The sequence below is a fragment of the Agelaius phoeniceus genome, chromosome 22 (genome assembly GCF_051311805.1).
Source record: "Agelaius phoeniceus isolate bAgePho1 chromosome 22, bAgePho1.hap1, whole genome shotgun sequence".
In the NCBI taxonomy this organism is placed as follows: Eukaryota; Metazoa; Chordata; class Aves; order Passeriformes; family Icteridae; genus Agelaius; species Agelaius phoeniceus.
Window position 1 is genome coordinate 285,931 of NC_135286.1, and position 27,874 is coordinate 313,804.

The window sequence follows — 27,874 nt, forward strand, 5'->3', positions numbered from 1 at the left end:
CGGCGCGGCGGCCGGGGGAGGCGGGGCGAGGGCCCGGCGGGGCAGGGAGGGGGAGCCGTGGAATGGCGGACGGGCGGGCCGGCCCGCCCTGGTGGTAGTGAGACCGGGGGCGCGGAGGGGACAGCCGCGGACAGGGTGAGTGCGAGAGGGGCGAGCGGGTCTCCCCAGCCCCCCCGGGCCGTCTCTTCCCGGGAGAGAGAGGCAGAGGCGCTGGAGTGGGCCGCAAGGCCCTTGCCAAATAGTGGATGCTGATGTTAAAGCGGGCGGTGTTTCCTGCCACATAGTGAGCCGCTGCTGCCCGGTCCCGGGCGGGGGTTTGGGGGCCTCCGTCCCGGTCCAGGGCTCCATCCCCGGCCTGACACTGCCCCCGCCCCTCCCGGGGCCGCGGTTCGGTGCGGGTGTGTACCCGGGCCGCCTGGCCTGGGGGAGCGGGCGTAGGGGCGGGCTGCGCGGGGTGCTCCGAGCCCCGCGCTGGGTGACCGAGATGTCCCTGCGGGGCTGTCCCGAGGCCCGGCCGGTCCCTGCTGCCCTGGGCTTGTCCCGCAGGTCTGGCCTAGCGGGGCACGCTGGGGGACCCAGGAACCAAGGGGGTGCTGCGGGGTCCCTTCCAGGGGGAGCAGCGCGGGGAGCAGAGGGGTCCCTCCCTTTGCAGACACTTGCTGCCTGAGTGGGACATTGGGACTTGTGAAAACCTCTCTGTGCCCGTGCCCAGAGTCTGTCTGGGTGGGAGCTGGGTGTCCTCATTGGGGGAATCCTCTCTGTCCTGCCTGCGTTCCAGCCTCACTCCGGGGTGCGCCCCTCGATCTGTTTGGGGACACTTTTAGGTACGTGTGTCACCCCTTGTCTGTGACCCATCCACAGCACATGAAATCTACAACTGCTTGATGTCACCCCCCGTGGGTGCTGTAGCGTGCTTAGGGAAATGGGTTGGGATTTTGGGGTTTTTTTCCCCCTCAAAAAAGGCTTGGGGTATGGTTGGATAGTGCAGTGACCTCCTGGTGGCCTCAGACTGTATTTCTTCTAAAGAAGAAATAAGTTACTTGGAATGTCCTTGTGGTTGTACCTCACCAGTGTTCAGGTTACTGTTGGGGTTACTTTGGGATACAGGTAGTCTGGAGAAAGGTGAGGGTTGCAGCTTCTCCCTGTTAGCTGTCACTTGACCTCAAGGACCTTCCTTTGGTAGGATTTTTTATTTCCCTGTCAGAGTTTCACATTTGGCCTTGCTGTTTGGCTTTCTTTAGAGGCAACAACAGAATTGGGCACCTCTCCATAGGTCAGAGCACTGATGGGGCTGAGGGATGTGCTAATGCTGGGAGTTCAGCGCTAGGAAGCACGGAAAGTCTTAAATCTTTCAGCACTGCAGATGTTGGTGGACATGAAATTCTATTAATAATGATTAAAAAAACTTCTGTTAAATACATCAGCTGCAGGCAGAGTCATAATTGATGCAGCCCTCTGTAACCCTCACACTTTTGTGTCCTTCCTGAAGACTCGTGAGAAGGAGAAGTTGAAATTAAAAGATGTTGTAAGCCAGCTGAGGGCTACGGATGTGCTTCCCTGAGAGAAAACTGATGCAGCAATGTTGCTTTTATAGAATCATGGAATGGTTTGGTTTGGGATGGAAGGTACCTTAAAGACTGATTCCACCCGTGCCCGGGCAGGGGCACTTCCACAGGCCTGGGAAGTCCCTCTTTATGGGAAGTACTGAGTCTTGCACACTCGGTCACATGAGGAAGGGCAGAGTTATGTTTTCCACCCGTTTTCTGCATCTGCAGAATCAGTGGCTGCCGAACAGGAATTTATGCTGCAGGAATTCGGAACGCTGCGTTGCGACACTTTTCGTTCTGATTTGTCCCTTGCTGACCTTGAGTGGGCTTTGCCATAGAAACCAGCTGGTGGTTGAATCCCAGGCCGAGTTAAAAACAAACCAGAGCCACCATGTCCCCACGAGAGCACAGCCAGTCCCGGAGTGGCTTTGAATGCCCCTCGTGTCCCGAGCCAGGCAGGAGCGTTATCCCAGCACTGGGGTAGGGCTCACCACGCACAAAGCCCTGGGCGCTTTGGGGGTTTTGTTTCTTTTTAAGGAATGTGCTTCAAAACGTGAAGTTTGAGTGACAGAGCGTGACCTGAGCTTGCAGGAGCTGCCTGACTCTGATCTTGGCTCAAGCAGTTGTCACTGTTGTTATCCCTGGATGTGTTGGTGATGGTGGGACCAGACTTTCTGGGGTTTACCTTCCAAAGCCTCCATTTCTGCACATTTAAAGCCTGGAGGAGTGGGTATAGCTGCTCCCTTGTAGCCCACCTGACATGAGGTGAAGCCTTGCTGTGCCTTCTAAGTGAGGATAAACTTCGAGGGGTGAACTCAGTGTAAACTCTTCCCTAAACTATATATTTTCCACTGGTTTTAAAAAGAACTGTGATATTTTTTTTTTGTCTTGTCTGGTAATGAGATCAAAAAGTAAATGTCCCAGATTCCATTAATTTAAAGAAATAAAACCTTTCTGATGGCTCATGCCAGTATAAAATTGGTTTCCCTATGACTAATGTGACACACCACACAGAAATGGTATGTTTTTCTGAGTTACAACTCAGAAGGTATTTGCAGACAGTGATTCATGACAAGGAATACAACCCTTCTGATCAGTCCCCACCCAGTTTCTCAGCGTGCTTTGAATATATCTCATTCTTCAGGGCTGGTCTAGGAAAAGTTGATTTCATTCACCAATGTTAGATAATCACGGTGTGTGGGTGGAGGGGTTAAAACTTCAGCGATTGCCTCATGTGCATAAAGTTGCAGCTACAAATCCCTTTCCTGGGTTTAGTTTTTTATATTTTTGTGGTGATAGAAGAACAAAGGTTGGTAGGATTAATGTTTTTCAAAAATTCAGGTTTTCTTTGACAGATTGTAATAAAGAAGATTTCAGCAAGTGTTAAGACTTGGCTTTAATCCTTCTAGATATTTTCTCTCAATGGGTTTTCTGGACTCAAAATGTTTAATAACTTTAGATGCAAGGTTTTGGGTTTGCCTCTGTTTGGTTTGATGATAATACCGAGCCCTTGGTCATTCAGCTGAGCAAAATGCGTTGCTCATGAGTCAGTCACAAACCAGGAAAGGGATTGAATAGCGATTGTGTTTGCATGTGCTGTGGATAAAGTTCCTGCTGTCCTCATGCAGAATGGGACACCAGGAAAAAGCACTGCCAAGAGCTCCTTCTGCGGGCTCCAGCAGCCACAACCGGCCCTGTCCGGTGGCTCAGCTCTGCCCTGGCTCCTTTGTACCGTTCCTACAACAAATGCACAGGAAACAGCCCGAAAGTGACACACTGTGAAAACCCAGGAAGGCAAAACGCAGATATTTTCCCAGCCTGTCTTCTGGTGTGTTACTTTTTTCAACAACACTCTGGCTGAAATGGGATCTGTAGTAAGAAATTTGTGTATTTGAGTGTTTATTCTCACTGTGCAAGGATAAATATTTGTGAGATCAGGGCCTTAGTTACCGCAGATTAACATTTATTTAAATACTTTAGGTATTTATAAACACGGGATTAAAAAAGGCATGTAGCAATGGCTTCTGGGTAATAAGCAAATGACTGCTCAGAACAGAACCACCCTGGTGACATTTACTTCCTTTTGTATTTTTGCAACTCTGTGTAATAAAAAGACACATTAGTTCTTTTTTGAGGATGGGGGGCAGATCAGGCTTCACTGTGGAGAGAGTGCTTGGTAGAAGGTGATCAGATTCAGGCCTAATTCTCATTTATATGACATTTCTTTTTCCATCTGAAGGTTTGCAGGATATTTTTTTCCCTGCCTGGGAGGCAGTAGGAGGGGAGGTCCCTTCCCAGAAGAACTTAAATGTGAACTTCCACATTATTTTCTTGAGCAAGCAGCGTGAGCTGCTAATCACATTCTCCATCCCAGCTCTTTCCCCACAGTAATGGGCCTGGGAAATAGTTCATCTAGATCCTACCCTAATTCCTGAAATTGCAGGAAAGCTCTCTGGTGTTAGGTTGCTGCTGGAGAAGTGGAGTGGCAGAGCTCAGACATCTCAAGTATGCTTCTGCCAGGGGCGTTGATGGAGGAATTCAGAGCACCAGGAGGCTTGATGGATCTCTCACAGATGGGTCAGTGGTGACCTGCTCCGTTCCCTCAGTGCCTTCCCCATCAGCCCCTCTTCCCTGCAGTACCCCAGACCCTTTTTGGGGAGAAGTGGTGCTTTGAGGGACGCTGTGGTGGCGAGAGGAAGGCAGGGGATGCCTGTGAGGCAGCAGCAGTTGGCATTGGCTCCCGAGGGCTGGAAATTCTGCCTGGGAGGCTGTTGCTGTGTCACTGCTTCAGGTGAGCTGTTCCCAGGTTGTTTGTGAGGTTTGGGTTCTCCTGCATTGCTGTTGGAAGCAGTGCACAGTCCAGAATGGGTCAGACACAGCCAGCCACTAAACATGGTTTGTTCTCACTGCTGCTGTAAATCAAACCTAAACCACCAGTTATTCCTTTGGTTCATACTGAAAGTGCTCCCTGAGAACTGAGCTCTTCTCTTGTGTTTGATCATAGAACCCAGAGCAATCTGGGCTGGAAGGGACCTTAAAGCTCATCTCGTTCCTGCCGCAGCTTCCACAGGCCAGGTTGCTCCAAGGCCTGTCCACCCTGGCCTTGCAGATGCAGCCTGCAAACCCTCTACTCAGAAGGGGCTTGTTTAATGTGAGTGGTGACGAATTTATTTGAACAGCTCCTTTGTGAAGCAAAGCCACACATAGATTTGAGATTGAAATCCCCTAATTGTGAAGTAGAGGGTGTAAAAGGAAGTGTCCTAACATAATAAATATGGGATTTGCTGCCCCATGATCTCATGGATACATCAGTAAAGGAACTGATCAGACCGTTTAGGGAAGTGAAATCTGTGAAGGACAGTTAAATGATAGTGTTTGTTTCCACATGGTTTTAAGGTGCAGTGGGGTGCTGCAGCATGGAAAAGCAGGGAGAACTCAAACTCTGTGCTGCTCTTGTTCCCATGCTCTTTTCTTGCCACATCTGATGCCTGGCCATGATGGAGAGAGTATGTGGGGTATCTGGAGGCTGGGTGATCTAGTGTGGCTGATCCAAACTCCTGTGACTTGTCTTCTTCATTCACTGGTGTTCCCAGTGATGTTCCAGAACAACCTGCCCCTTCCAAGCCTCCATTTCTCCCCACTCATCAAACTGGGCTAATGACTCTGACCTTTTGTTTGTAAAGCAAAAGGAAAAGGATCAACAAAATACTGGAGCTTATTTACTATCATTACTGAAATGATGAGCAATGCCACTTTGCAGCACTTCAAAGAGGCTGTGCTCGTAAGATGCTGGAAATCCCTTGAGAGAGAAAATGTTTCAGATGGAGAAAGAGGAGCGGGAGTATTCCTCACATTTTCATTTCCTAAGCACACTCCCCTGCAAGGCGTGGAGGCACTATCCCCCTCCAGCCCCCTCCCAGCTGGGCACTTTAAATCGTGCTGACAAAATTTGCTGGTTTTGGTAAACTCCAAACTTGCTGGTGTCAGTGCTCCAAGTTCTGCATAAATTGTTCCCATGCTGTGGAGTTGTGCAAAGTCCTCTTGTTGACCTATTGTATTACCACTAATAAGATTGAATGTGGTTTTAATTTCTCATTTCCTCTTTCTCTGGATGCCCTTTTCCTACTACTTAGAGTCTTACTTCAGGTCTCTCTATAGCAAAAATCTCTTTCTGTGGCTCACAGAATGAGCGATGCTTTGCTTTCAGAGCGCTCCGCACTGGAGGGCTTTAAGTGGCATTCAGAGGAGGCTATCAGCCACAATATCTGATGTATTGGTGTGGCTGCAGTTCATGCATGGAGTGCAAAAAATGGGATTTAATTGGGAGGGAGGGGGAATAGCGGCCTTGGCTGAATGGATGGGTGAAAGTTCCCCGACCACCCCTTAGCCCTGCAAATGGTTGAGTGCTTGCCAGAGCGGAAGCGAGTTCCCTTTCAGGCACCCTGCCTTTGTCACCATAAGAAAAAGCACACACGCACTCGCATGGGTTTGGCCTTGCAGCTGCAAAAAAACCCAACCAGGCGAGAGAGAACCATGCACACACCCAGATCCTGTTCTTTCAATACCAGCAGCTGCGGGGCCGGTGCTTTGCTGGAGGAAAGCATGGAGCTATAAACACAGCTTGTGGAAAACCTTTACCTTCTGTCTAGGGCAGCATGAAATCACTGGCCGCTTCCCTTCTGCAAGCTAAATTAAAAACGGCTGTAATTAACTTATACAAAATAGCCTTTTGGTTGCTATTGAGAATTCAATATTGTATCAAGGAGGTTACATCTAGGGGCTGGCTTCACATGAGAGGTTTCCATAAAGCAGCTTATTATAGACCTTGTGGTAAGCTTGGCTAGAAAGGCCTGCATCCTTAGCATCCCTAATACAGTCTAATCTCTCTTTTCCCAAAAAGATCAGTTCAATAAAGTGATGATTCCCCCTGTACTCCACTACCCAGTGTATTGCATCCAGCTCTGGGCCCCCAACACAAGAAGGACGTGGAGCTGCCAGAGAGTCCAGAGGAGGCCATGGAAATGCTCTGGAGCCAGGCTGGGAGAGCTGGGGGTGCTCACCTGGAGAAGAGAAAGCTCCCAGGGGGACCTCAGAGCCTCTTCCAGTGCCTAAAGGGGCTCCAGGAGAGCTGGAGAGGGACTGGGGACAAGGACCAGGAGGGTGGTACAAGGGGGAATGGCTTCAAGCTGAAAGAGCTGGTTTAGGTTAGATTTTGGGAAGAAATCCTTCCCTGTGAGGGTGGTGATGCTGTGGCACAGGCTGCCCAGAGCAGCCTCCATCTGTGAAAGTGCCCAAGGCCAGGCTGGACAGGGCTTGGAGCACCCTGGGACAGTGGAAGGTGTCCCTGCCCATGGCAGGGGGTGGAACGAGATGAGCTTTTAGACCCTTTCCAAGCCAAACCATTCCAGGATTTTATGGTTTCAAACACCCTTGAATAGGTTTGGATGGTCCAGAGCCTGGAGTTTGCACTGGAGATTACATAAGGTGAGATCACTGCTGGGCTCAGAACATGCAAAATGGAAACAACTACAGTTTAAACTGAGCATTTTTCTGCCTGTCCCAAGGAGATTTCACAGGCATCTGTCACCACAGCCAAGCTGAAACCTGACCCCTCTCTGTCAGACCAGGGGGGCTGATCGAAACAGTGGGGCCTTGCTGGAGCCTGCTGGAAGGTTGTTCAGTCCTGCTGGCTGCAGGGATGGAGAAAGTGAGTGCAGGGATTGTCATGCTGTTGAGCAAAACCAGAGGACTGCTCCTCACAGCTTCCTGCAGCTCTGCCTGCAAATCCCAAAGGGCAGCCTGGGATCCTGGGCCGTGCTGTGCCTTGCACAGATGGCTGTGCACACACAAGCCCTGCATGCAGCATTTCTGTGGGATCGCCTGCTGGACACTGCCCTGGAAGAGCAGGGTAATCCCAGATGTGGAGCAGTCCCTTCTCACCCAGCCCTGCTTCCTGTCCCCACCCCTGAACAGGACAGACCGTAGGTGTGGGGAAAAACTGCCTGGAAAATCCCAGGTGTGTGACGGCTTTTGGTGCTGGTGTGATGGGATCCTGCCTGTTCTCCCACATTCACAGGAGTGCCCATCTTGCTGGGCTCCTGAGATCCCAAAAGCATATTCAGGCTCTTCACGTGGCATCGTGTTTATATATTTATTTTTTCCCTCCACAATGGAAAGCCTGTGTATTATTTTGAGTTTATTAAGATGCTGTTTATAAACCATTTTGACTTGGATGCTCAAGGCTGTTCTCTTTTTTTTTTGTGACCAAAATCCCAGCAGATACAACACTTGTGGAAAATATCAGGGAGTCAATGTCCTTTTTTTTTCTCTCCCCTCATGTCAAAGGTTGACTTAAAATATTAATGCTGCAAAGATTCATTTAAGATATTAAAACTGTTCAGGCAAGAATACATGTACATATTGTAATTACTTCCTTTTTCTTACAATTAAAGTAATTGGATTATATTTAATGAGCTATTTACATTTAATAATTAAGAAAAGACTTATCTTTCCAGTATTCCCCAAGTGCAGCAGAAGGGTGGGGGCACTCAGAGCTGTGATATAATTATCTAGGCGTGAGTTGAAACTGAAAGAGCAGTTGAGCTCTATAGAAAACACTTGGAACTGGTTTGTTCCTACTCTTTCATTAATCAAAATAGTTTAGTGTGTGGCAAAGAAGGGAAGGCTGAGCTTAGCTGCAAATGAGACAGAGTTTATCTGCTGAAAAGGAAGGTTAAAATATGCTCGAACTTAACGAATAAGTCATTTAGGGGGAAGAAGGCACACCCTCTCTTTCCATATTAATTACCGAGCGCTGCCCAGGAATGAGAATGCGCCGCTGTATTGTGAGCTGGGCTTTGTTAGTGCGGCAGACACAAGCCTCTGTGTGCCTGGGGAGGCTGCGGGGAGGGCAGGCAGCAGAGCTGTGCTCATTAGCGCGCTTCAGGCCGGGATGCAGGAGGCAGCCCTGTGGTTCTGGGGCTCTGCGCAGCCATCCCCGCAGCCAGGGGCTCCTGCTGCACCTCCAGGGCAGCTCTGGCCAGGGGCACTGCTTGCCTTCCCTCCTACAGGGTGTCTTATCCAGACCCTTTGAAGTGAGTTTGGCATTGTTACTGACTGAGGCGTGGAAATCCTGCCCCTCTGTTGCACCCTGGTGACCTCCAGTGCTGCCTCCAGCTCTGGGCTGCTCAGCACAGGGAGGACATGGAGCCCTTGGAGCGAGTCCAGAGATGCTCCAAGGGCTGGAGCCCTCTGCCCTGGGGACAGGCTGGGACAGCTGGGAATGTCCAGCCTGGAGAGGGCCCCAGGGAGACCTTAAAGCCCATTCCAGTGCTTCAAGGGGCTCCAGGAGACCTGAAGGGGGACATCGGGCAAGGGGGAATGGCTTCCCACTGCCAGAGGGCAGGGTTAGGTGGGAAATGGGGAAGGAATCCTTCCCAGGATTGGGAAGGGTGTCAGGGTGGGCAGGCCCTGGCACAGGTGCCCAGAGCAGCTGTGGCTGCCCCTGGATCCCTGGCAGTGCCCAAGGCCAGGTTGGACAGGGATTGGAGCAGCCTGGGACAGTGGGAGGTGCCCCTGCCATGGCAGGGGTGGAACAAGATGAGCTTTAAGGCCCTTTCCAACCCATACCATTCTAGGATTATGGAATTCTAGGACTGAAACCTGCCCAGACCTCTCCCTGCATACTCCTGAAATGTTTTAGAGCCCATTGTGCGCTTTCAATACCCAAGTACACCAAAGCTACCTGTTGATTGACGCTCGTGATGCCGCTCTGTGTTGTCACTGACCTTGTATCCTTGCCCAAATTATTCACAGGTTTAGTAGAGAGCATTCTGCTCCCTTTGCTGCTCCTGTTTCCTAGGAAGCAACAAAGCCAGAGCTCTTGCGGCGCTGAAGGAGTCCTGCCTCTCTCTCCTGATGTATACCCTCACAGCAAAGACCTTGAAACCTTTCTGTTCTGGAGCTTTAATTCCTGTTTAATCAATAGTTCTATATTCTGAGAATCAAATCCCTGTGACAGCTCTCTTTAATTGAGCTAAACTGCCTTTCTCTTGTCACGTCTCTTCTAGAGTTTTATTTAAATGCATTTGTTCTGCCTGTATCCTAGTCAGGTATTGATAGGAACACCAGGTGACCCTCTTTGTTTAACTTGTTTTTCAGCTAAATGAATGGAAACATTAATTAGTGCAATGGTTTGTTTCTTAGGAATTAAAAAAATAAAAGTCTAGGTCAAACTGCTGGCTCTATTAGCACTCCAGCAGAAGCCAGGAGGATCTGTATGTTCCCCATTAGTGACACCCCCATCCTTCCACCCCCAGACAGATTTCTGACAACAGCTCTGAGCGAGTCCCTCTCCAGGAGAGCAGCCTGGTATTTATTCCAGCAAGATCATCTTCAGCAAAGCTGATAACAAAAAGTTTAAAAGGAAGAGCCAAATTTTCAGTCACACCTGTGCAATCCCCTTGAGGGCAGTAAATGATGATGATAATGCATGAGCCAGACAAAAAAACCCGCAGAAAATGGCTTTCTGAGCCTCTTTTGCATTTTTCAGAGCCAGCAGACTGGAGGGGGGGGGAAAGGCAGGGGAGGGAAAAAAAGGTTTATTTTTACTCTGGGATTGGAGCAGGCTGGATGTTGGTTGTGTCAAGGACTGCACGCTGTACAGTCCTGGCCATGCTGCGGGATCAGGGCTGGCGTTCCCGCTGTGGGAACGTGGCTGTGGAAAAGGGCAGCGCTGCTCCTGCCCCACGTTACTGCCCAAACATCTCTTTGGTAACACCGGCAGCTCGGGCCTGCAGAGCTCTCCAGTTGGTGATTGGAGTGTGCTATTAGTACACAGAGGGCTCGTGGATGTGGGTTTTGTGATCAGCTACGTGCGTTCTCCCAAAGGTCCTGGATTTTCAGTAGATCCTGCTTCAGGAGAGCTGTTGTGTGATGGTGGGTGAACACACAGCGTGTGCTTCCCATCCCACCGGCTGCTGAGAGATGGTGGGCAATGTTTTCTGCTGCCCGGGGGGGTTCCACCCGTCCTTCTCCCCCGTGGTTTTTTGGGAGAATAGACCACTGTGAAAGGAAGCAGCCCTGCAGCTGCCCTTCACTGCTGACTCCTGCTCAGCTGCTGGCAGGCTGGGCTGGTAATGACAGATGAGCCTGTGATGCATTTTTGGGAATGAATACTTGTTACAGCTGGCGGGATGGAGTAGTTTGTGGCATCACATGGCAGTTTGCTCTATAATTTCGCTCCCTATTGCTCGGATGCAGCACTGATTGCTGGGTCTCTCTCGGAGCGTGGAACTGGAGCATTTCTGATTGCCGCATCCCACTTCTCTGTGGCTGCATTGTGAGCTTGGATATAGCCCTGAGCACTCAGCAGAGCCTTCTGCTGATTTTTTTTCCCCCTCAGTTCTCCCTGTGTGTGTGTGTGTGGCTGCTGCTTCCCTTTCTGCAAGTCTTTTGGGGTTACATAAAAGCCAGTCTCTTTCTGGCCATTACAGCTACATGGGGGAGTAGTTACTGCTGAGAGAAGCTTGAAATTTGAAGCAGAGTTGTCACAGACATTAGAAAGAACAGTCGGTCTGCGTTGGCAAGCTACTGAGTTAAGTCTTATTTCATACTGATGGGAATTTCAGATCTGATTATCTCCTTTCCCCCTCATTCCCAGACCTGCTGGTGTGCCCAGTCCCCCGATGGGCACTCCTAGAGGCAGCTCTCCAAAGCGCTCAGCTCAAGGCTTGGTCTCCGTGACTGTGCTGCCTGTTTGTGTCCAGGCAGAGGATTTTGTCAGCCCTGCCGAGGGCAGGGTGGTTGGTCACCCTGACGTACTTGGAAATCAAGCCTAAATTCCCTTCCCTTCCCCAAAAAAAGCGCTCTGCCCTCCTTAGGTGCTTTGTGCTACACCAGACACTATGACAGATGATCTCACTGCTGGGGTCCAGATTTATTTGCAGATGGTCCCTGATCTAAGAGGTTGTGTGTCACATTGAGCGGGGAATTACCCAGGTGACTCCCAGTAACGCTATGCTAACTGGTCAAGTACCAGTGAGGAGAACCTTGCCAGATCTCTCCCTCCACCTCACCTGTTATTTACAGCTCTTTGTGTGCGTTGCATCCGCAGGGCTCGCCTTGGAGTCCTGCCTGCCTTCTCCTCCGCACCACCACAGTGACTGTGCTATCTGCCTGCTCTACAAAAAACCCCCAAAAAACGGGTCTGGTTCCTCTCTTGCTGTGCAGTGCTGTTTTCTGCTCTGCTCCAAAACACTTTTTAAGGAGTGTTTGCTCCGAGTTGCTGTTTTCAGTTGACAGAACTCGCCTTGGAAAGCAAATACTCAATGCTAAAACATCCCCGTATTGCTTCTCAATAGTTGTAATCAAAGTCTGTCTCCTTTATTGTTCCTAGCAATTGTTCAATTTTACTGTGCCAGCCCTATTTATTAAAAATAGTCAATAAGACACAGCTTTGTGCAAGGGGTTTATGGACTGGCAGTTCTTGTTTGAAGCAAACCAATTGTACTTGATTCTAATCCAGAGCTGGGATTCCTGAGTGATCTGCTGCAGCAGAGCTCACGGGGAGAGCGGTCGATGCCTTGCTGATAAGAAATCTTGGAGCAGCACGCTTATCTTGGATTTACCTCAGCTTTGCTTAAAGTGCAGGATTCTGAAAGGCAAGAATTGCAAGTCACACATTTTCCCCCCTTTCTCGAGCCTGTATTGGGCCACGCTTGTTCCCCAGTGCCCAAGAGTATTTACAGAACTAATTGCCAAAGTCAGAATCCTCTTAGAAGCTGGTGAGCAGGACGTTCAAGGTGAGAGCTTATTGTGGCAGGAGCGGGGTGTCAGAGCAGCAGCCATGGGAAGAAGCTCCAGTCATGGATCCTGCGTTCTTGGGAAAGCACGAGGCATCCAAGGCCACAGTGTGTGCAGTGAGAAAGGACAGGAGTTGTTGGGAAGGATGACGGGGAGCAAAAACCCCGTGAATCCTGGAAACCAGGTGCCAGTTGAGGCTGGAAGATCAGAAGGAATGTGGGAGCAGTGAATTCAGCTTACAGGGCTTTTTTGTGCTCAGCAAACTTTTTTCTGGGCTGGAGCAGGCCAGGGCTCGGCAGAGCCTGCATAAGCATTTTGGGAGAGGGGAAATTATGAGGCATCCTGGCAATGCCCGGCTGTAGGTGGGGCACAAGGGGAAAGGAGCTGCGGGGCAAAGCTGGGCCTTTCAGATGGTTTGGCTTTTAGTCACTGCCCTCACAACATCATCAAGGCTTTTGGAGCCTTCTGTGATTCAAGTCATGACTTGGAGGCTTCAGAGGAAGTGTTTGGGAGCAGGTAGGAAGGGTCTGGTTCAAGTGTGAGAGGAAAATAATTTGTTTCCTTGTTTTTAAGAAGGTGTGAAGCACAGTGGTTGGGAGGATGAGTCTTCTGAACGTGGATTGATGCAGCAGGGTTTGTGGATTTTCCTTAGGGCTCTTCCAGCCAGCAGAGATCACTGAACTTCTTTCCTCTCACTGTGTTTCAATTTGATGCCTTTCTTTGTTTTCCATATTCATTAGAAATCTGTTGCAGAGTTTTCTGTTTCTAGAGGCAGTTTCCTTTTACTTCTAACATACTTGATCTCCTCTCCTGTTACACTGGGATCAGGGCAGCTCTTCTGTGCCCATGTCATTCTTGCAGCTTCTTTACAAACAGTGTCTGCACCCCAAAACTCTACACTCCCAAAAGAAATCTAATCTCCAGTATTCATAAGCAAATAGAAACGTTTATCTTTGCCCCAAAGATAAGGATTTTCGGCCTTGCAGTTCGTTTAAGTTGCATCTGAATGGTAGGATTTAGTTATAATATCTGGTCTGTGGTCATTGTGTGACAGTGACTAATGCTTGATGAGCAGGCTGGCCAGCCAGGGTGGAATTGTGCTGTGCTGTCGTGCCCTGAGCACGGAGAGTGAAGCGGCTCTGGATGGCCCGTGCTTGGCACGGCGCTGTCAGTCGCCTCCTTAATGACTCTCTTAAAGAATAACAGCATGAGCCTCCCAGAAAGCGTTTTTAGCCCTGTCCCTTCTTTTATTTACTGTGGCTCCTCCCTGCCCCCAGCTCATGCCTTGTGCTTTTGCCTCCAGTGTTTTGCTTCCTCTTCCCCATTCCCCCTTTGCTCTCATACCTTGCCCCTTCTCCCCACCTGGTTTTCTGCCCCACCTGACTGCTGCTTTTGAAATACACCACTTATTTTCCAATCCACACTATTAATCTTTGTCCCACCTACTCACAAGGCATGAAGGTTTTACAGGAGCCCATTAGCTGTTATCTCTATCCTACCCTCCAAACACTCCAGGAAGAAGCAAGGTCTTACAGTCTCCTTGTAGGGACATCACCTGCTCTTTTTGCAGGTCCCAGATTCCCTTCCTAAAATCTTGAAGCTCCTCATCCTTCTGCTCGGAAGAGAGGAATTTTTGCTTTAAAATGCCTCGTATCCAAAAGCTGCTGGGAGAGCAGGGTGGTTGTCCACAGCCCGTCCTGCCCTTCCTGCCTTGATCGTCTCCAGTGCTCCCCAGGGTTAATTTAATCCCTGAGTTTGCTGGATCCTGGCTGGGCTTAGGGGCACCAGAGCTGTCCCCATGGCCTTGGGAAGCACTGCTGTGATCATGAGGGCAAAACTCTCCTCCTGCAGTGGAGTGTGGCTGGGAGGGTGGCTGGCAGGATGAGCTGGGCTATAAAGGGAGCCTTTTTCTTAGCCTTTATCTCTGCTCTCTTGCACCAGTGCAAATCTGTGCTGTACATGTGCTCTACCTTAGTTTTTCTTTTAAGAAAAGCAGTTCTCACCACTACTGCTTACTTTTACTTTCAAAACATGCTTTGAAGGCAAGCACTTTTGGGGTGTCTGTATACAGGCAGTGTATTTAGAGCCTTTTTTTTTGGTATTTGAGGCACTGCTCCCATTTTCTGCCCTGTCTTCCCCATCTTTGCAGAGATCAGTGTTACCTGCATTTATCCAACCATGCTACCCATCATCCTGGGGGTTTTTTTTGTCTCCTTTTACAGAATGCTCACATCTCATCCCCCACTTCCAGGCTTATTTTTCCTGTTGCTGTTTTCCTTCTGCCTGTCCTCCACCTTGGAAGGTTTCCAGCCAGGCTGTCCAGCCCAGCTCTGCAGATCCCACCGTGTGTGCTCCCTGGCCAAGCCCTGGGGAAGCACAGGGGAGAAGCTGGATGCAGGCAGCCTGCAAATGCTGCCTTGTTTATGAGAGCTGCTTGTTGGTGCAGACTGCAGTCTGGGGGGAGCTGGGAAAGTTTGTCTGGCATGAAGCACTAAAGCTGACAAAAGATTGTAGGGCTTGGGCTGGAATCGATAAAACACGGGGTGTTGGGAAGGGAAGGTCAGAGCCCTTCCTCAGTTCACCCTGTCCTTTAAATATCCCAGCAGTTACTGATGGCTGCAGTGGACACGGGGAAAAACGACAGGGACTCGATCCTCAGAGGGTCTTGCTTTTATTTATTTGGATGCAGATCTGGCTCCCCTGTTCCATAAGGCGTTCGGTTTTGGGGACCCTTTCTGTGCATCCCGGTCTCGTGGCAGGAGGTTGGAGCAGGATGAGCTTTAAGGTCCCTTCCAACCCAAACCATCCTGGCACTCTGAGATGCTGTGAAATCCCTCGTACAGAGGCGTTGCAAAATGGTAGCAACCTACATCTGCTTGTCTGGGAGATATCCCAGCGCCCGGTGCTGCGGCTCTTGAACTCCTCTGCCTTAATGGGTCAAATTTAGCAATTCAAAATCTGGCTTCTGAGGTAATTAGGAGGGATAATGCCCACTTCTTCCTCTTAACACCCTGATAGAAAAGCATCCAGGAAGGACTCCTGGACCTCAAAGATAAGCTGCCAGCTGCCACAGAGACTATCAAAGGGTGGCTCAAAGTCAAGAGCAAACAGCTGATTTTTTATGGTTCTTGGGTTTTTGCTGGTGGTGACAGGAAGCCATGTTCCCCAAGCTGTTAGCTTCCTGTTTTATTTTTACACCCAGCCCGAGCAGATCCGCATGCCTATCACATGGGAGCTGCCTGCTTCTCCTGGGTTGTTCCTCAGCTGACCTAGAAAAGTGATTCTTTCCCCTTCTAAATTAATCAAGAACTTGGGATGTATTTGCTTTCACTTAGTCCTAAAGATTTCAGGCATGTATGATGCTCCTTCTAGTGAGCTGGTCACACAGGTTTCCTTCTCCCTCCTGGAGCTGGATGACTGGGGAGGGAGCTGTTTGAGGCTTAAATGTTTGGGCCTCTTAGCAAAGGAGATTTTTGTTAGTTCAGGACACTGACCTGCACATGAAAGCGTCCAAAACATAACTTCCAGACACTTAGGTTTTTCTCCAGGTTTTTTTATTTTATTAGGTTTTTTAAAGAACTGGAAGTTTGTCCTGCCTGTTGTACAATTCAGTCCTGACTTGCCTCTGAGCACACTCCAGTCCTGCATCCTGATTAGAGCTCCCTCAACCTTAAACTGCTCTAGCACAAAAACAATGGTCCAGTGTAAACCTCATCCCCGGGGGATTTCCCAAGGGAAGAGGGGTGCAGCCTGCAGGATAAGGAACAGTCACCAGAAAGTTTCCTGGTCAGCTGCAAGCGCTTCCTGTTGTTCCAGGAGAGCCCCGTGTGCTGCTCCAGGAGGGAGGCACCACGTGTGCTTTGGCGTGCTGGGAGAAGCCTGTTTTGTTCTTTCTTTTTTTGTGTAATAACATCTCCTGCCTTCATCTCCACGGTTTAAGCAACTATTGATTGCAAGTGGGGAATGTTTCTGGAGAGGAGCTCGTGAGAGGCGTGCCCGGCAGGGTGCGAGCGCGGGAGGCTGGAGCCCTGTCCGGGCTCGGGCTGGGCGCGGAGGGAGCAGCGGCCGCGGCTGCACGGGCAGCGGGGGCGAAGGTGTGGATGCTCCATCTCTGCCTCTGTACCTGGGCTGCCACTGCAAGTCAGAGAACAGGAGGATCTTTATGTCTGATGAACCAGTTTTCTCAGGGTGGGGAGCTGGGGAAGAAGGCTTGTAAGTAAAGCTGTTGGAGAGCAGGAAAAACGAACACCATGGCTCTGGTGTGCCTGGAATTTGCGGTTGAGTAATCCTTTCCTGTTTCTTTTTTGGGTTGTTTTTCATCTTTCAGAACAGTGCCTGAAGCAGGTCCACCATGCCGTTAGTAACGAGGAACATTGAGCCAAGGCACCTGTGCCGTCAGACGTTGCCTAGCGTTCCGAGCGAGCTGGAATGCGTGACCAACATCACCCTGGCAAATGTCATTCGACAGCTGGGCAGCCTGAGTGAGTACCATGGCGAGCCTGCGCGTTGCCCTCAGGAGTCGCTACTGCTCTTTATTTAGCTCCCTTTCTACTCTCGTGTTCCTATTTCTCCCCCATCTGCCTTCCCTGGGTAATGCTAAAATGTTTTCCTAAAGAAATCTGATGCTAATTTCATATCCCTGGTCCCACTGCCTTCCTATCTAAGAGAAAATGGGGAGGGGGGTGTGTGTATGTGTGTGTGCATGTGAGAGGCTGCAGTGAAACTGCAGATGGAAGGATGGAGCACAACTCAGGCTTGTAAAATGGGAGGCTCTCGGAGCAGGCAGGATCTTGTGTCAGAGAACGTGCCTGTAATTGCATGCGCTACTAAATGGAGCTTGACTCTGTTGAATCTACACCATGTCAGTAGTCTTATTTTTAATGAAAGATAATTAAAGCCCCCATGCAGAAGCTCCAGTTTGCCCCTGCTGCTGTTTGTTGCGTTGTGAGACCCAAAGACCTGTGTGAGCCAAGTGGTGCCTCCAGAGCGTCGGTGGTTTGGGGCTGCTCACTCAAATGGCAGCGTGAGCTGGAGCAATGCCTGGCTCAGCTCTCCAGTGGGCTGACCCATAGCCTTGGAAAAGCTGGAGGGAAAACGCAGGCCTACATGCTGTAGGAGAAACCAAGAGTTAATTGTGGTCTCTCCGGGATGACTCCATTCTCTGTTGAAATGCTCTGGGTTCTGATTAACCACCTTTGTCCTTGAAGCGAGACTTTGATAATCAAATTAATCTATTGTTTAGCTTCTCTGGGGTGTTTGCAAGCCCTTCTGCTTGCTCTGCAAAGCAAGCCCTCGTCTTCCGCCATGTGGCAGGCAAAGTTTGGGTGCAGCCTCTTTCCAGCAGTGCAAACCATGGCTGTCACTGAAATCTGGGCCCGTGTTTGCTGCCAGTCGGTGTCACATTCTGTTGGGTTGGAGAAATGTCACTGCACAGGCGAGACCAGGCTCTCTGCTCGTGTTCAATTGGCCCTCGTTGCTCATTTGTTAGGTCTGGTAGCCAAGATGGTTGTGGAGTGTGAGTGAAATCCATCTCGTGCATGTGAAATGGTGAGGAAGGAGGCAGTAAAGCTGTGCAAAGCCCAGCTGCAGGGAAGGCTCATCCCTGTTCAGAGACACTGTGGGTTAGTGTGACAGCCCTGGCCAGATCCCGCAGGTTTAGAGAGGAGAGCAGGGCAGGTGGGAGGGAAATGCTGAGCACCGTCCCCTTCCCCAGGGTCAGCGTTATTTTAAATAAAGCAGTGTTTAGACTATGCTTGCACTCAAGTGACCAAACTCCTGCCCCCCGCCCTTTCCTCTCTCCAAAAAACAAATTCTCTCTCTCCTTGTACCTTGACTATTACAGGAACGTAGAGCAGGTTCAGTAGGCTGTGACAGCCCTGTCAAGTGAATAATCAGCCATGCCTGGTGCACCACAGTCTCTTTACAAAGATGCAAACATAAATCTTGTCAAACTTTCATATTCCAGTGAGTTTACCCTTCGTTACTATCGCAGCTGGGAGCACTTTGTATAAGTCGACTGCGCGGTTTTGTGTGATTTTACAGAATCCACAAGCTAAAGATGGAAGGACCTATTAAATCATGCTGTCTGTCTTCCCGCCAGTGCATGACAAAGATAATTCTGATTGTAAGCTGCACTTTTGCAGTCAAAGTAACTAAACTAAAAAATTAATCTCTGTCTCACCCCATCTAAAAGTGTTTGTGAAGCTCAGGCGACATGTGAGATGCTGGGTGATAACTCCAGGTGCACTTACACAGGCAAGCAAACACAGACCATCTCTTCTCTCTTCAGGGTCAAAACCAGAATATATATTGTTTTATACTTGAAATATACTTTGCAAGCCAAAGACTTAATTTTCCCCTAGTGCTTGTTGCAGTTCCTTGTGAAATTCAGAAATGTTTTTCACTTCTTGTGAAATAGAAACGAAATTGCAACTTTTCTTTTTTTGAACTGTTGCTGGAAGGTTTTGCATTTTCCCACAGATAAATTTTTACTCTCTTTGGGTCAAATAGGAGAGTTGGTCTGTGCTGATATTGAAAATGGAGATTGCTTCATGAAACTTGGCTACAACGAGAGCTACCTGGCCCTTAGATCTCCAAACATAAAATCCTTCTCATGAGTTTGGGTTTGTTAATTGAGCATATGTAGAGTCTGCATTGTCTAGGAGGGTGGAAGGAAGAGGTCAGTGGAAGTTAACCTTCAGCATTTGCTTTCTACAAACACTTGGACCTGGCATTGCCTCCAAAAGGGGTGGAGAAGGTTGAATTTTAACCTGGCTTGTTCCCCGTGCTTGGCAGTGTAAGGAGATCTCCTGGAAGCAGGAACAAGGAGTTGATATGTCAGCTTAGATAGCTGGGAGTGTTTGTGCAGCTGGGCTTTGGGGGATGCCCTCGCCTTGCCTTGTGCAAGGGTGCTTTGTCTCTCTGACTCTGTAGACAACCGTGTTTTCCAAAACTGCTGTTGAAATTAGACTTCCAACTGGTTTTTCTTTCCTGAATGTCGGAGAGGATCTTTAGGAGTAACAGATTCCAGAGCAAACTGTTGACCATATGATGATGCACTTCAAAACCAGACTGCTTATTGGGAGCAGCCTTGTACTCAGCAGCCGTGGCTGGAAATGTTTCCCATCAGTGGAACACCACGGGCCCATGTCTGCGCTCGGTGCCAAGTCTGCTCTGCTCTCCCTGTCCTCTTGCTGGGGGCTCCCCTCTTGGGTTGTGCCTGGGAGCAGAACAAAAGAGCAGGACTCAGTGGAACTTCCTGGGTTCCTTCCAGGTCTGCCACCTCTGTCTACCTGTGGCCATTTCTTGTTGCACTGTAGGTTTTAAACTCCTAAGGATGGGGCCATGTTCTTGTTACTCCTGTAAGTGGTGCAGCTCCTGATCTGAGCCCCAGGCTCAGCTCTCATGGCCCAAACCATGGATGCTGCTTGTCATAGCAGCCCACTGGGCAGTTGAAGCTGTTCCAGAGAGAATGTCCCTGATTGAGAAGTTCCCCTTTGGTTTTGATTTAGAATCAATGTGAATGCATCAATTTTTCAGACACTGCCACCTGAAGGAACAGCAGGGTCAGTGCTGTCAGCTGCGGTTTCAGCTCCAGCTTCAGGATCCAGGACTGGGTCTGCTCTCTACTTTCAGAGTACTTTGAGCTTGCAAATGTGTGCCAGCTCCCCTGGAAGCAGGCCTGCTGGAGACTGGGAGCCTTTGAGATTCTCCAGAGCAATAAAAATCTAACTGTATTTCCTTGTCTAATAAACAGAACAGCAGAGAATCTTAAAGGACCTTCAGATGCATCCACATTCAGACCAGTGTAGTGTTGTCAGCCCTCTTTAGTTTGTTACTCCAATAGACTTTAAAGTGTGTCTCAATTGTTTCCTTATTGCTTGAAGATCCCTTGGAAATGTCAGGTTTTGGTGGAACAAAGCGCTTTCTTCCTGGATATTAAACTCAGCCCTGACAAACTTGAAAAGAAGAGTGGTTGGTTCTTTCTTTCTTTTTCTTTCTTTCTTTCTTTCTTTCTTTCTTTCTTTCTTTCTTTCTTTCTTTCTTTCTGAAAACAAGCTGGGAGACTGAGTATGGTCTGATGTGGTTCATAAGGGTAATGTGGACACTTTAATATTGCAGGTAAATCTGCAGAAGACATATTTGGAGAGTTGTTTACTCAAGCCAACACCTTTGCCTCTCGGGTGAGCGTTCTTGTCGAGAGAGTTGACCGCTTGCAAGTCAAGGTCACTCAGCTGGATCCCAAAGAGGAGGAAGGTAATGGAGTGGAGCACAGGCTGAGCATGGTGAAGGTTCCCGTTGAGTCAGCGTGGTTGGTTCAGCACCATGAACCCAGCATGACACGGCCATGGGTGTTGGGATGTGTTCTCTGGGGCTGAGAGGGACTGTTTCCCTGCCTCCCAGTAGAGCACTTGGACAGCTTTGCTCTTCAGTGACTCTCCACATGGGAACGTGCTCTCAGCAGTTGGGTGGCAGTGGATGAGCTGCTTGAGCTTGGTCACAGGGGCTCCATGGGCCACTCGAGGGAGAGCTGTGTTGATGGAGCAGCAGATCTTGGCTGCACGCTGGAGATTTGATGGGTTTCCCAAGGGATCTGTGGGAAAAGGAACCTGACCTTAAGAACTGCAAAGCATGCCAAGAACTCCAACTGAAATCAGATGTTCACTGCTTGGGCTTCAGGGTCGTTGGCCTGGGTCAAGCTGTTCTTCACTTGTTCTCTCCTCTTCCTTACAGTCTCCTTGCAAGGCATTAACAGCAGGAAGGCCTTCAAAAGCTCCACCACTCAGGACCAGAAGCTCTTTGACAGAGATTCTCTCCCTATGCCTGTCCTTGAAACCTACATGACCTGCAACACCCCTCCACCTCTCAACATCCTCTCACCTTACAGGTAGGGCTGCAATACCCCCTTGTTCCCTTGCAGAGAAGAACCTCTTCCTCCCAGCCTGCCAGGGAGGTCCTTCCCCGTGCTGTGCTGGACTGAAGTAGCTGTTTCCACTGGGAAATTGAGTTGCTAAACAAATCCACCAGGAAATCTCTGTCCTTTGGATTATGTGAAACTTTGCTTTTGAGGTCATAGAAACGAATGTAGCTACAAAATGATCTCTTTGGTTTTCTGCTGTCACTTCTGTGAGTGCCTTGGGGCCAGGTGTGGCTGGCTCTGCAGAACCATGCTGGGTGTGCTGCAGATGAGGCATTTTCCTTGTGCTCCTCTGTAGCCCAATGGCTCCTTTCCAAAGAGCTGCAGCGAGAGATGCAGAGCATTCACCTGGAGGTGGCTCCCACCCAGGTGGCTGCAGCAGGCATGGTGATGCTCTGTGCCCTCCAGTGTCTGCTCTGAGACACCTGGTGGGACCTACACTGGCTGTGCAACCAGTTCTGAGCAGTCCCACTCTGATTCCATCTTGTAGGTAGTAGAAGTAAAGGGGGTCAGAATGCAGAGGCTTATCCCACATCCATAAATATCTTCTGAGCAGGTAAAAAGTAATTACAGATAGCTGGAGGCAGCTGTCTCCTGCCAGACGCGGCTGCACTGCAAAGTGGGAGGAGAGGGAGTCTGTGTGCACTCACTCAGGAGCTTCAAGGACGCTGCTGCTCTGATTTAGGGTTCCTGAGCTGCAGGAGGAGGTTTTTTCACACCAAAATACAGCACAAACAAAAGGGAGTTGGAGCCAGAGACCTGCTGCTCTCCTGGTGATTGCTCAGAGCAGTTGAGCTCTTCAGGTGCTGAGTAATGGAGGGTTTGTGTGAGGGCAGAAGGAGTGAGACATGGGAGAGCTGGGGTCACTGGGATGGGGGCCTCTTCCTGTTCCGAAATGGGGGCAGAGGCACGAACAGCACCTGTGACCATCTCACTGCACTTGTGAACTCTGTTGTCTGAGATAGTGCCTTGTGCTTCCTTCCAAGAAATGTGTGACCTGATCCTTGTCTGTGTGGTTTTCTCCTGTTCCAGGGATGATGGCAAAGAGGCGCTTAAATTCTACACAGATCCTTCATATTTCTTCGACCTTTGGAAGGAGAAAATGCTTCAGGACACCAAGGATATCATGAAGGAAAAGCGGAAACATAGGGTGAGGAAGGGAGGAGGAGGAAGTGGGAAGTGTTAATAAAGTTTGGACTCCAAATTTACTATCCAAAACTCAGGTTTGCACTTTTGGACTCCTGTGGGATCAATTCAGTCAAGTTTTATCTGGTTTACCCACATCTTTGTTAATTAATAAAAGAGAACAAAGATACCTCTAATTGGTTTTTCCAAATGCCACTGTCTTTGAGCCTTAATGTTAAATTATATTATAGCATAAGAGATGTAGTCTTAACATACTTTATTTAGCTTTTGAGCAACTGGAGTATTAAGTATGAAAACAGATTGTGATTCTTCAATGAAAAATAACAAAGGAGAGATGTAGAGTGTGTTAGAATTCTGAGTGAGCCCATATATAAAGCACAGTTCTCTGTGGGCAAGTGTCCATATTGCACCCCAGAGCACTGAACAACATCAGGGTGAAGGTGAAATTTGGGCATCTTGACACAGAGGCCAAAGCCTAAATTGATTTGGGAAACGGAGCTTTTACTCTGCCCTCAAGCTGCTTATGCCAGGGGGTGATGAGGGCATTGTGTCTGGGCTGCCCTGGGCAACCTGATGTTGTCTGGCATTTTTTTATTGTCTGTGCTCCAGCTTTTTTATATGGAAGATCTTTGGAGAGTGCAGCAATCAGGAAAGTAAACTAAAAATCCTCTTTGAGAATGTGTCTTGTTGTAAGTGCTCCGGGTCTGTCCTGTCCCTCTCTATTCCAGTGAATTTAAAGCAAAATAAAGCTTGTGTTTGATTCTTCCTCTCTTAGAAAGAGAAAAAGGAGAATCCAAACCGAGGAAATGTGAATCCACGGAAAATCAAAACCCGGAAAGAGGAGTGGGAGAAGCTGAAAATGGGACAGGAATTTGTGGAGTCAAAGGACAAGCACGGTCCTGCTGGGTAAGCAGGTCTGGGGCTGGGTGATTGGGATGCAGTTCACCCTGCGCTGCAGCTCCCCCGAACCCAGATCGATACTGCCACTAATCAGATCCTCCCAAGTAAATCCGCCTGCTGATTTAAAATTTGCCAAATAAATCAGGGAGCTGGAACAAGGTGGCAGGAGTGGCTCTGGCTGCTCTCGCTGCCCGTGGGCACAGAGGTGCTGGGAGCTTTGGCTCTGCCCCGCAGCGATGCCCTTCCCTCTCACCCAGCCCAGGGTGGCATCCCGGTGCCATTGTGTGATGGCTTTGTTACATTTCACAAATGGCTCTTCACACCCTAAAGCTGAAGCGGGGGCTGTCCCCATCCAAGTATTTCAAGCTACAGATCTCTCTTTAGCACTTCTGGCTTGGGAATTCATTTAACTTTTGACACCAGCAAGGCTGGAAGCAGACCGAATTCCCCACAATGCTCTTCTTCCTTGCAGCTTCCTTTCATATAAGAAAAAAATCTCTCTTTAAATCACACTCTCCAGCTAAAAATAAAACTTGCTTTTAGTTTAATAAGAGAACAGGTTTGGTTTCTAGCAGGGGAATCGAGCAGCACAACAGCACCATTTTCTTGCTCCTCTCTTTTCTCATGTGAGTGTGTTCTTGCATTTGGATTCACTTGGGGTGCAGAGCCCCCAGAAATAGGGTGGTTCCCCCTCCCCACAGTGAAATGAGTCCGCTGAAAGCATGAGAGTCTCTTTTCAGTACTATTCCAGCTTTGAATACTTGTTTTAATGGCATTGTGGTTTCCATTTTGATATTCTATTCTCGAGCTTATTTTTTGGCATCTTTGAGTATCTCCTGTTTTTGCCACTGAGGATACTCAGTATAACTGCAAGTTCTTTAAGTCCAAGTTGGTCAAAACACTCTCAAGTGCTTTTACAAAATCAAGTGTTAAAAAAAATGCATTTCTTCAGGTGTTTGCTTGTTTATTAAAAGATATACTCCTGCTGTTCTGGTGTGCAGCAGCCATAAACAGGGCAGCACCTGAGCAAATTTTAGCCAAAGAATTACGTAGAGCAAACACATACAGGTGTATGTGATCCTCCATGTAGGAGTCTTTGAGAAGTAAAGGGTTTTTTTAATGATGTAAAATCATGGATTGATTTGGGTTGGAAAGGGCCTTCAAGTCCATCCAGTTCCATGGGCAGGGATGCCTTCTACTAGACCAGGCTGCTCCAAGCCCTGTCCAGCCTGGCCTTGGACACTTCCAGGGATCCAGGAGCAGCCAGCCTCTCTGGACAACTCTCTGGGTAAAAAATGAGCTTTAGCCATTGCCTTGAGCCCTTGAAGCAAACAGTTTATGCTGCTTTTCGCAGGTACCCCTCCAACATGGTGTATCAGAACGGCAGCATCGGCTCCAGCGAGAGCATGGATGGGAGCTGCTACCCGCCACCGCCACAGACTGACTCCATTGTGCCACCACCTCCCTCGTTCCCAGATGACAGCCTGCCTCCGCCCCCGCTGGAATTTAGGTAAGCCTACGGGATCCCTTCTGTCACCAGGGAGTAGTAGGTGGTGTAAAAGGATGACATGAGACAGGCTGAGATAGTTCAGCAGAACTTCCCAATGGGTGGTGCATGGGAACCAGAATGCTCCTGTCTGGAAGGGAGGTGCAACTGCAGGCACAGGCAGCGCAGCTCTCCACCAATCCCAGCCACCATCACCATTCCCAGGCAGGAGGGGAGAGCTAGAGCAGATGTACTCCACAGCCGTGTCCCAGTGAATGGCTTGGCCCCATTGCTCTGGTTTTCCAATACAGTTGTTCCATAGCATGGACTTCTGTTCCTTGTGTTCCATTTGCACAACACTCTCAGGCACATCGTGGAATTCTTGGGGGTGTCCTGTGCAGACCCAGGGGTTGAACACGATGATCCTTGTGAGTCCCTTCCTACTCAGGATATTCCATGACAGAGCTTTGCAAAGAACAGCTTCTTTAACCTCTTTTGCTCTGATCTGTGAGAAATGCACGACATGGGCACTGGAGATGGAGATGTATTTAAGTTTCAAGGACTTGAGCACAGCAGCTGCCTCCTTCCCAGAGACTTGGGTGCAAGTTCAGGTCATTTACTTCGGATTGAATGAATTGGTGACTCCCCGGCACCTCCAGAGATGAGAGTTACAGTCCAGCAGTGGCTCAGGACGCAAAGGCTGAAACAAGAGTGGACTTTTTCTTTTTTTTAAGGACATTAAAACAGAGTCAAGACAAACAAGAGAAAGTCTGTCTGATAGACAGGGCTGCTTGGCTTCTGTCCATCTTATCCAAAGGCAGCAATGCTGCAGCAAAGGCTTTTCTGATGTGTCAGAGAGACCCAGCACTGCACTCTGCAGCCTGTGCCTCTTGGGCAGAGCAGACATGAGCTCTCAGATGAAGCTCTCACTGCCTTATGCAGTTGCTTAGATCTCTGCCCAACCCCACAGATCTCCCCTTTTCTGGTTTTGTTTTGATGGTTGTTTTTAAGGGACCCTGGGAGGTAGATTTGATCTCCAGGAGTCTGTTTTGGATCAACACTGTTAAAAATGGTGATGTTTTTGTGGCAAATGTACCTTATTTTTCTGTCTTGCCATGGAAGGAGGTGTCAGTTTGGGGCTTCCCTTGCACAAGATGTCACATTGTCACCAGGGAAGTGGAGTCCTATGGGATGAGCAGAGCCTCCACAATGGGAGATTCAGTCCCCCCTGCCTTGGTGTTTTCCATAAGAGCACGTTGGGTTCCCATGTCCTCCCCTCACTCCCCACGGCGAGCTCTGAGACGTGGCTGCTGAAGCAGGGAGGAGATCCCTTCCTTCCAGCAGGTGCTCAGAGCAAATGCTTTCCTGGCACCCCCGCCCTCCTGCGCAGGTTATCCCAGCAGCCTTCCCTGATCCCTGCCCGGTGTGTCACAGGCCTGGCCTCAGGGAGGGGCGATGGCAGGAGCTCTGGAGCCAGGAGCTGCCCTGAGCTCCAATGTGCCCACCTGCCTCTAACCTCTGAGGTGAGGTGGCTCATGTTCTGGTCAGCCTGGGAGATGGGATGGAGGACAGCATTCCTGCCATCCCTAGGAGCTTTCCTTTGTCTGGAGGTGTGGGCCAAACGAAACAGTGCGAGGGAACTAAAACCGAGCAGTGAGGTCTCGTGGAAACATCAGTTAAAGCTGGAACTTGGATTTTTTAGTCTGGACTGCAGCAAACACACATGATTTGCATTAACACAGAGACTGTACAGTCTGATCTGGCCTCAGGGCTGATTCCGTGTCTCTCTCGTTCCTTTGCCACAGCTATCCTGTAGACAACCAAAGAGGTTCTGGTTCTGGAGGGCCCAAGCGGTCCAGCCTGGTTAGCCCGAGCCACCCACCGCCAGCTCCGCCGATCGGCTCTCCCTCCGCAGCCCGGCCGGGCTTCGCTCCCCCTCCAGCTCCCCCCCCACCGCCGCCCCTGGTGGAGAGCGCCCCCCCTCCGCCGCCCCCCCCGGGCTTCCCGTCCCCGGGAACGCCCCCGCCGCCCTCGCCGCCCTCCTTCCCCCCGCACCCCGAGTTTGCTGCCCCCCCGCCGCCCCCCCCCTCCCCCGGCGGCCGACTACCCCGGCGTGCCCGCGGCTCCGGGGCCGCAGCCGGGCGCTGGGGCCGCGCCGCCGCCGCCGCCGCCCCCGCCGCCCCCGGGCCCGCCCCCGCTGGCTCCCGGCGGCCTGGACGGCCCCCCGCCCCCCCCGCCGCCCTCCGACACCTCCACGTCCAAGGCCAAGTCATCCTTGCCCGCGGTGAGCGATGCCAGGAGCGATCTGCTGTCGGCTATTCGGCAAGGTAAGGCTGCGTTTCCATGCCAGCGCTCTCCTCTGCCTCTGGAAGCCCTTGGGAGCTGTCTCCTGGGAGCACTGTGACTGCCTTGCTGCTCAAGGCTTGTCCCTTGTGGTCCCTCCTTGTCTGCCACCCTCGTGAGCGCCTTGCTGGGTTTTGTGCTTCCCCCAGCACTTCTGGAGACGGCAGTGCCGGAATTGGTGTGATCCAGGTTTGCTGGGGAAGGTACAGCACTGGGGTTACCCTGGGGAGGGGCACACGAGGGATTTGCTTCCCATTGCACCTCCCCACCCAGCCCATGCTGGCTGTCACCATTACCCCAGCACCCCAGCCTGCCTCGCTCAGCGCGCACAGTGACAGAGGGAGATTTCAGTGCGCACCAAGAGCTTGGCGTGATCCCCTCTGTTCCCTTGTGCCCACCAGGCTTCCAGCTGCGCAAGGTGGAGGAGCAGCGGGAGCAGGAGAAGCGGGACGTGGTGGGCAACGACGTGGCCACCATCCTGTCGCGCCGCATCGCGGTGGAGTACAGCGACTCCGAGGACGACTCCTCCGAGTTCGACGAGGACGAGTGGTCGGATTAGCCACGCTCCCGCCCCTCCTTCCCTCCTCTCCTGGGCTCGCTTCTTCCCGGATCAGGTGGCCAAACCTCGCACCACAGCCTTCCCATCCCGTAACCAAAGATGTGCCAAGGGTTTTCAGACAACCAGCAGCATGTCTCCCCTGTCCCTCCCCCTGCAGCTCTGGCAGGACTCCG

General features: G+C 50.3%; 1 protein-coding gene across 1 annotated transcript; it reads left to right on the forward strand.

Annotated features, from left to right (window-relative positions):
• WASF2 (WASP family member 2) lies at nt 1-27,839 on the forward strand. Its single transcript, XM_054648328.2, is given in 10 exon segments — nt 1-135; nt 16,678-16,831; nt 20,472-20,606; nt 21,084-21,237; nt 22,300-22,417; nt 23,189-23,319; nt 24,668-24,823; nt 26,605-26,878; nt 26,880-27,126; nt 27,544-27,839. Coding segments are annotated over 9 exon segments (1,503 nt in total). The 5' UTR covers nt 1-135; nt 16,678-16,701; the 3' UTR covers nt 27,702-27,839.
• The last annotated feature ends 35 nt before the right edge of the window (nt 27,840-27,874 follow it).